At 37.7% G+C, this 9630-nt stretch overlaps 2 protein-coding genes across 2 annotated transcripts in view; one reads left to right on the top strand and one right to left on the bottom strand.

Annotated features, from left to right (window-relative positions):
• Positions 1–9630, top strand: part of LOC106867811 (synergin gamma) — a 269410-nt gene that overhangs the window by 161014 nt on the left and 98766 nt on the right. The gene's annotated exons all lie outside the window — the stretch shown is intronic.
• Positions 1–9630, bottom strand: part of LOC106867813 (inner centromere protein A) — a 54057-nt gene that overhangs the window by 31281 nt on the left and 13146 nt on the right. Inside the window, exons 2-3 of the mRNA XM_014912836.2 lie at positions 9072–9175; positions 8407–8572 (exon numbers count right to left, since the gene is read on the bottom strand). Coding sequence (XP_014768322.1) covers positions 8407–8572; positions 9072–9175 — 270 coding nt within the window. The remainder of the gene's footprint in view (positions 1–8406; positions 8573–9071; positions 9176–9630) is intronic.

Raw genomic sequence — 9630 nt, 5'->3', positions numbered from 1 at the left:
CCCCCCCCCCCAAAAAAGAAAAAAATTTGAATCATAATTTTAATTCTATTATTTGTAGTTTATGAACACTTCTCTGGAATGTAAAATACGACATTAATTACATAAAAGTCCCAATCACAAAAATGAGCATAATAGAAAGAACATCATACCATATCTTTGAAAAATTAAGACAAACACTATTGAAAGCCTCATTAAGTGTTGAAGTTCATTTAAAGTTCATTCCACTAACAGCTTGATGCTGTGCCCTACACCATTCAGAAATTCTTCAATGGTCTTCCATGTATTCACATAGTCCAGAGGTGGGTTTTGTCACAGAGGAAAGTTTTGCATGGACCTTATTCCATACATCATACTTCATTCACCCTTTCATCACATCACCTAAAATCATCAGCCTTCTCACTCGCTCATTTCTTCTATCAGTGTGGCAGGTTATTTAGTTTTGCAAGGTATAATGTGACTGCTAGAGTTAGTGCCATGATAAAATACACCTGCTACAATTCTGTGAAGTGGCTGACATTAAGGAGGGCATACAACTGTAGAAATCATGCCAAACCTGAGACACTGGAGACCAATGCGGTCATCCAATGTGATAGATGATGCCGAACTGTGTAACCCATGCCAGAATGGAAAGAAGTTGTATGATGATGATGAAATTTTTCCCAGGAAAACTTAAAATAAATGCTTTATTTTTTTTTTTTTGCTTTGTTTCTTTGATTTAAAATACTAAATAAAAAATTTTCTTTTCACATATATAATACCAAGGGGAAAAAAAAAAAAAAGGATGTCATTGTGTATAGATTTTTAGTTTTTCAGTTAAGTAAATCACTGAAAATATCATTTGATTACTGTATTTGGAGGTACAGGAATGGTTCTGTGGGTAAGAATTATGCTCACCAACCAGTTCTGTTGCACAAGAAGAATAGGCTTTTAATGATAGCTTGTGGTAGTATCAGTAGTTTTATTTTTAGCTGCTGCTGCTTCTTCTTCTTCTTCTTCTCCTTCTTCATCATCATCATCATCACCACCATCACAATCAGGCTTTTAATGTTAGCTGCTAATATGAGTAGTTTCATTATCCCCACCATCACCTACCACTATCATCAATATCATCATCATTGATTTAACACCCAATTTTCCATGCATGTACGGATCAGACAAAACTCATCAGGGTAGATTTCCTTTGGCTGCATGCTCTCCTTATATATATTATCTATCATCTTTTATCTTTTATCTGTTCCAGTCTTTAGATTGTAGTCAAGCTGGGGTATCACTTTGAAGAATTTTAGTCGAACAAATCAACTCCTGTACTTATTAATTTTTTGTAAGCCATGATACTTCTATCAGTCCCTTATGCCAAGCTGCTAAGTTATGGGGGCCTAATCACACACAGACACACACACACAATGGACTTCTTTCAGTTTCCATCTACTAAATCCACTCACAAGGCTTTGGGAGGCCCACCTGCCCAAGGTGCCATGCATTAGGAAGCAAGCTTCTTACCACACAGCCATATCTGCATCTATATTATTTATTTACCTTTTTTTCTTTTTGTTTCTGTTACACAAATATTAGTAAACAAACTTTCCTATACTTATGCATGCATAGGAAATCTGTTTCAATGAATTCTGTTTGACCCATGCAAACAAGGAAAATGGGCATCAAAAAAAAAATTATGATGATGGTCATGATGGTGATGGTGGTGGTGATGATGATGATGATGATAGTGGTAGTAGCGACAGCCAAGATGATGATCTCTTGGAAGTCTTTGGATGGTCATACAGCTCCCCAATATGTACTTTTTTCCAATAATGTTATCTAATTGATTAATGATCTTGTGTTGATGTGATAATTAACCTTTTATGGGATAGAGAAAGAATGGGGGTGGGGTGGGGGTTGTTTGCTTAGTTTTACAATTCCAAAGACATGTGCTAAGGTGAATTCTCTGGAATGCAGGTGAAATAAGGAATGCCTGTCAGTGCATCTATCTAGCACTGTAACTAGTTTAATTCAGTGTAATGTTTAATTAGGTAGTAATATCTTGAATCTTTTTCAATTTACTTTTGTTGTGGAGTAAATTAACAATCCAATCTATGCCGTCAGCTTAAAAGTTCACAAATTAACAGAAGTATTTGCAGAATGTAGGGCATCAGGCCATAGAAAAATCTGTCTTGATAAACTTCATCTGACACATGCAAACATGGAAAAGTGGACATGATGATGATGATGATGATTTGTGAATTGAGATAATAAAAAAAAAAACCCCAAAAAAACAAAACAACACAGGTCCTTTTCAGAGAGAGAGAGAGAGAGAGAGAGAGTGTGTGACGTGTGTGCATGAATATTTCACATTGCATGACCAAAACCTTGTGAGTAGATTTGGTAGATGTAAATTGAAAGAAGCCCATTATGTATATGTGTGTGTGTGCTTGTGCCCCTGTAACAATATTTAAATCATCCCATGCTGTTTAGAATATGCATTTAATAATAAATAATCTAAGATTTAATAGATCAGTCTAAGGATGTTAAACAATGTATTACATTAATGTCATTGTTAAGGGGGGGGGGAAAGAAAGACATGTCAAATAATAAGCAAATAAAAGGATAGATTTTAAACAGTAAATTGAAAACTAAGAATTTAGATGACATAATGACTAGGTAATAATTAAGAAAGTGGATCTATAGTTGGAATCTTATTACACTGTTTTGGTATGTGTAGCCAGAAAGACCAAAGTTTTTTTCTGTTGAGACTGAAATTGATGGGTGCATGTCGAAAACAATGGATAAAGTACCTAAAACTATTTCATAAATATGTAAAACTATATATATATATGTATATATATATATATATATATATATATATATATATATTATAGTTTTAAATAACATGGACTGAAAGACGATCCCTGACTGGTTATTACACTTTAAAACATTTGTTCCATTGGGCCAATGAATCTGCCTCAAAGTCCTTTCAGCTTGTATCATTTGGGCCAATCAATTGGCTACGGTGTCGCAAGAGGGTTAAATAAGTAGGTAAATGAAATTAGGGGCAATTAATTGGTTGAAATTGTTTGTATGTTTTAGAGGTTCTGTATATGCAAGAAATCTTTTTAGAATGTTTATTAAGAGTTGTTTGTTTTATATTCATTTTTTGATGCAAGCATGAGTTAAACCAGTGGTTCTCAACCCCACCTTTTTTTTTCTTTTTTTTTTCACTTATGGACCCCTTTGACACCTATTTTATTAGGGTGGACCATCAAAGCCATTTGATGCTTGAAAAAACCCTTTTATATTTTTATAATTAACTATTAATAGAAATTTCTTTTAAAAAAAATTGTTAAAATATTTTGTATATTGTACAAGTAAAACCAATTTATTGCACATGAACTTCAGCAACAAAATCTTATATGGACCTGTGGGGGCCATGTGGTCAGGGTTGAGAACTACCAAGTTAACTGTTTAGCATTCAAATTTTTCTGTCAGATGTAAGACTTATTCATTTACACTGTTTTGAATTAATGCTGCATTATCTTGTAGCTTTGAGATTTTGATGATGTAATTGTTTATTTTTAAAAATGATATATTGTAGGGTAGGTGTGAGAAGCCAAATTTGGCTGGTTTGAGCATAAAACAAGGAGAATATTTGCATCAAATGTGGCTAGTATAAATGCTAAAGAGTTAAACAAACATTCATTGACATAGTATTTTTTGGCTGGATGCCTTATTCTCAGCTCTTATCTATTTTTCAAGTACAGAAATTTTTTTGTTTTGTTTTTTTGTTTTTATTTCACTGGACTTTGAACGTGTAAAGATACAGAACTTATTGTTAACAATGAATGTAAATGCAATGACACCATCATCATCATCATTGTTTAATGTCCGCTTTCCATGCTGGCATAGGTTGGACTGTTTGACTGCAAACTGGTAAGCAAGTGGGCTGCACCAGGTTCCAATCCGATTTGGCAAGGATTCTGTGACTGGATGCCCTTCCTAATACCAACCACTCCAAGAGTATAATGGGTGCTTTTTATGTGCCACTGTCATGACACTGGCATTGGCCATGACTACAAACTCACTTGGCTTGACAGGTCTACACAAGCACAGTATATTGGCAAAGGTCTCGGTCACCTGTCATTGCCTTCGTGAGGTCCAAAGTTCGAATGCTGCTTTTTATGTGCCACCAGCACGGGTGTCAGTCAGATGGCACTTGCATTGGCCATGACTACAATTTCACTTAGCTTGACAGGTCCTTCAGCACAGCATATCGTCCAATGTTTGAAGAGTGCTTATGCAATGTAAATATTCATGCACACATCACTCTCTCTCTCTCTCTGCGACTGAAAAAGACCTCCCGTGCTTTATATTGCCATTGGTGAGGTACAAGTGAAGTTAGGCAGAGAGTAATGGCCTCATCATGTAGCTAATGTTTTACAGGTTTTTTTTCCTGTTACCATCATGGTTAGGACTAGTGCACATCATGTGTTTGTTGTTGAAATCATCATCATCATCATCATTCAACATCCATTGTCCATGCTGGCATGGGTTGGACAGTTTGACTAGGGCTGGTAAGCTGAGGGGCTGCACCAGATTGCAGTCTGATTTGGCATGGTTTCTACAGCTGGATGTCCTTCCTAATGCCTATTACACACCTATTACACTCTGAGAGTGTAATAAAAACACCTATTATACTCTGAGAGTGTAATAGCTATTTTTATGTGCCAGTTGCATGTCACCAATATCTACCACAACTATAATTTCGCTCAGCTTGATGGACTTTCCTTCTCAAGCATAGCATATTGCCAAGGGGTCTTGTCATTTGTCATTGCCTCTGTGAGGCCCAGTGCTTGAAAGGTGTTTTCTACGTGCCACCAACACAGTTGCTAGTTCCACAACACCTGCATTGGCCACGTTGCCTCTGTGAGGCTCAATGCTCGAAAGATGCTTTTTATATGCCACTGGCACAGGTGCCAGTTACATGGCATCAAGAACAGTCACAACTATGATTTCACTTGGTTTGACGGGTCCTCAAAATATTTATCAAAGTTGATGAATGAAAAGTTGTTTGCTGCATCCTGTATATATCATCATCATCATCATTTAACATCCATTTTCCAAACTGGCATAAGTTGGACAGGTGAACTCATCAGGATCTGATGAGCTGGAGGACTATGCTCTAATGTCTGTGTTGGCTTGATTTTCTATAGCTGGATGCCCTTCCTACAGCCAACCATTCTGCAGAGTGAACTGGGTGCTTTTTCACAACACTAGCACCACTGAGGTTGCTTTGTAAATGGTAAGACTAAGGGCCAAAAAGGGTCCCTATAACTGACGGGGAACAGCAGAGAGAGAGAGTGTGTGAAATGATTGTATGTGAGGTGATGAGAGAGGGTACACTATGAAAAGAGGAATTGACTGAAAGTTGAGAGAGGGTGGGAGTGAACAGAGTATCAGAGCAGACACAATTGAGGGAGGGTGGTTCGATGGAACAGGAGAAAGGCAGGGATTTGTATCAGGGGTTAGTGAGAAAGGGAAGGACAGAGTAATCAGGGTGATAAGATGGGTTGTTTAGAAGGGACAGGACTGTCACACGTTATATGAGTGAGCATGGACAGAAGTGGTGACAGAGAAAGGACATGAGATAAGACTGGCATAATGAGGATCTGGAGAGAATCACTGACAACAACAACAAAAAAATAAAGAGATATAGAGGCAGGGTCATTAGGGTAAGCCAAAGATGTAGAGATGAGAGGGTGTTGGGGGTGGAGGAGTTGTGGGAAGAGGATGGTGAGAGATGAGGCAGAAGTGGAGGAGTAGTGAAGGAATGCATTGAAAACACAGAGAAAGAAAAAGAGAGAAAGATTAGAAGGTATCATAAGGGTAGGAAGAGAGAGAGTGGAAAAGGTATTTGGACTAAATTTGATGATTTTTTTATGTCTTATTTTTTGGAACTTGATGTATTGGTGTACAGTCAATATTATTGGAGAGCATAAAGATTTAAGCTGTAGCTGAGATAAAGTTAGCTGACATGGAGGACTGGAAGCCATCTGAATATTGGAAAAGAGTTACCTGTATTGTGATGATTCACACTGGGTGTCAAAATGCTGACATCATGACTGCTGCTCATTGCTCTGTGAAAACTGTAAAGCACGGTATGGACAACTATAACAGACACGATGAAGTCATGGCCAGCAGGAACAGACACCACAGGCATTCTGACTGTGTTTGCACACTAGAATTCCTCCAACAACAGGCTCAATTCACATAGCTCTGTGAAACTGCAGGAGACTGTGGTTAAACCTTTGCAGGAGAGAGTTGCTGCTGGAAGGCCATATGTGAAGCAGCAAGATTCAGCTCCTTGCCATACCTCCAGAAAGAGTTAAAAGTGCTTGTCAGAGAATTTCTACAACTTACCAGCCCCAATTTCTGGTTGGGAAAGCCATGCTTGTGCCTATTGAAAATCATTTTTCATGTGGGCAAGGGTTGGACAGTTTGACAGGGTCCAGCAAGCCACACAGCTGTACCAAGCTCCAGTATCAATACTGGCATGTTTTCTATGGCTGGATGCCCTTCCTAACGCATACCACCTTACAGTATGTACTGGATGCTTTTTTTCATGCCACCAGCACTAGTGATGTCACCAAGTAAGTAAGTTGCAAAGATAGAAAAGAACAAGGAACAGAAAAGTCCCCATGACTAAGTGCGTGTGTGGGGAGGATAGTACTAGGAAGTGGGATGCGGTCTTATGCCAGGTTCTGAAAAGCTAAAGCATTTATAGCAATCAAGAACAGGTGTCTTGTTACATAGAAGAAATATATGGCTTACTTACATTATAAGTAGTAATTGAGAAGGTGATTATAAAGGAGAAAGATAGTAGTAACAGTGTGCCAAAGCAAACACAGAAGGCTGGTGAGTATAAGAAAGGATATTATCAGGGGATAGGATAAGGCAGGGATGGGTAGTCTCATTCAAATGTGAAGAGAGTGTAACAGATTGTTAGAGGTGAATTGAATGTATTGAATGATACGCAAGGATGGAAGTATGGTTGATGGGAAATATGAGTGTGGAGAAGGTGATAAGGTGAGAGAGATAGTAGTGGCTCAGGAAGAAGGAGAAATCATAATGCAAGGGTGGAGGGGTGATGTGCAAGGTGTGATGATGATGAAAGGGAAGATGTGAGGATAAATAAGGGGATGTTTAGTGAATGTGGTATGATGGTAGATATGAGGAGGTGCTGAGAATGATAGCAGATATGTGAGGTGATAAGACAGAGCAGTGGGAAAGGAAGTATGCATAATGAGAACAAGGGATAGAAGTTTCGAGAATGGGGTTGGGGAGAGAAGGTAGCTTGCAGTGCAAAGGAAGTGCACTCTGAAGTGATTACAGCTGCTGAGCAGTGCCATAGTTAGATGAGTGGTGGTGGTGATGGTTGAGCTGGTGTTATGAGAATGAGATGTGACGAATGCCTGATGGGGCAGAAAGGGCTATATGCTTTTAGGACACCATTTTTTTACTGTGGTAGATAGTCTTCTGATTCTAATCACTTCTGGTATGTCTTAAGTTTTGGTTTCCTTTCCCAAGTCTCTTCCTTCTCTACATCAATGATTTACTTCCCACTCTATGCATCAACAACACCCAACCATTATGTAGATGTTGTTAACCTTCATTTTTTCCTAACATTCTCCAATTACGCATGGTCCACTTACATCATAGACACCACAGGCCAAACTCACAGTGACTCTGTGGACAGAGACCAGTAAAAGCATCCTCCCAATGAGGATGTGCCAGTCTTGTTTCTTTCAACAATAGACACAAATGCCAGTTGTATCAATGAAACATCATTACACTATACCCTCACCTTAATTATGAAAGACACTCAGGTAGACATCACACACTAGTCACATTATCAATTAGGATCACATCCTAAACATAGCTAGGATTGCATCACAAAGTCTGGCCTTTCACCTCCAACAACTATTGTTAGTTTACAGAGTTCAGGTGAGACCCACATTGGAGTATTAATCTCACAACTGAAACAGAACTGCTACTACTACCGCACCCACCCACACCCACAGAGGTAGACATTTTTTATTACAAAGCCGTTCTCCACCTCTGTTGAAGTTGATGTTTTCCCAACATTCCGAGTTTTCATCTTTCTTTCCACCTACCAACATCTGTTACCATATCTTTTGATTAAAAAAGGCCAAAAAAAAAAGAATTAACTTGCTATAGAGAGAAAGAAGACTTTGAGAAGGATACATTTAATTAGACAATATAAGGAAACACTTTAAGATGGGCAAAAAGGAACAACCAAAGCTGCAACAACAGCAGCAGCAGAGGCAATATCAACAGCAGCATTTTCTACTATAGTCCTTTGGTAAAAAAAAAAAAAAACTTAAGAGTGTGACTAACCTTACTTTGGTTTTCACAGATGTCTTTATACTCTTCTATGACGAGCTTTGTCCGTAAATACTCTGGGGTCCTGGGAGAGGACTGTTTTTCTTTAACATTGGTTTTGTTTCTGACATTTTTCTCCCTCTCCTCGTTCACGGGAAGGATGTGACTAAAGGACTTGTTACTGAAATTGTAGACAATTTCTTGTTGACATAAAAACCACAGATTTATTTACGAAAAGGTAATTGTGTTGGTTCTTTGAAGAAGATTATCAATTTAAAAGAAATGAAATTGAAACTCAGTCACAGGATAGGGCTCACATATAAATTAAGCTTGAAGGTTTTGGTTTGCTTTCATGAAAAATATCAGCCATGCATTGTGTTATGCAGTGGGATTGAAGGTGGAACCATGTGGTTGAGAAGCAAGGTGCCATGCAGTGGGATTGAACATGGAACCATGTGGTTGAGAAGCAAACGTCTTACCATACAGTCATGCTTGTGCATACAATATTTTACAGTATCTTTACTTAATTGTAATAAACAATTTAATAATTGATATTTTCTAAGTTAAAAAGGAAGTTTTATTAAAAAAAAAAATCTTACTAGAGAGAGTTTCATTTCAATGTGATTGAAGATCATCAAAATTAAAGCCCCACATATTAACATATGAAAAAGAATTCTTACCTTTGTGTTTGCTCTTCATATTCTTCTTGCTTAAATGATGATGGTGGTGGTGAATTTTGTTTTTTAACACCAAGTGAAGGAACTGTGCAGTTCTGTACATCAACCTATAAGAGAAAAATATTTTAACTCATAAAATTTGAATAACAATAATATACATGTATATTAGCGACAGAGGCAGTAATAAGACTGAGAGGTAATGTTTATGCCCACTTAAATGTGGATGTTCTATTAGAATAGACTATACTGCAGTAGATATCACGAGAGAAACTCTCATAGTGATCTTTTGGTGCAAAATGTACGCTTGCTTATAAGGCTATTGAGGAGATAAATTCCCGCTACCTCCAGTGTTGAGACAACCAGATCATGCTATTTCAACCTTCCTTGGTCTTATCAATGATAGACACTCGACTGCTAGATATAGCCGTGACTCATCTCCCTGCCAGCAATATATAGAAAAACTGCCACAACACATGCTGGTGTTGTGATTAGCCAATGAGCTTTTTAATATATATATGTATGTATATATATACATACATACATATATATATATATATATATA

Source organism: Octopus bimaculoides, chromosome 16 (assembly GCF_001194135.2).
Source record: "Octopus bimaculoides isolate UCB-OBI-ISO-001 chromosome 16, ASM119413v2, whole genome shotgun sequence".
NCBI lineage: Eukaryota > Metazoa > Mollusca > Cephalopoda > Octopoda > Octopodidae > Octopus > Octopus bimaculoides.
Note: the sequence above shows the minus strand (reverse complement) of the source record. Positions and strands in the feature narration are given on the sequence as shown.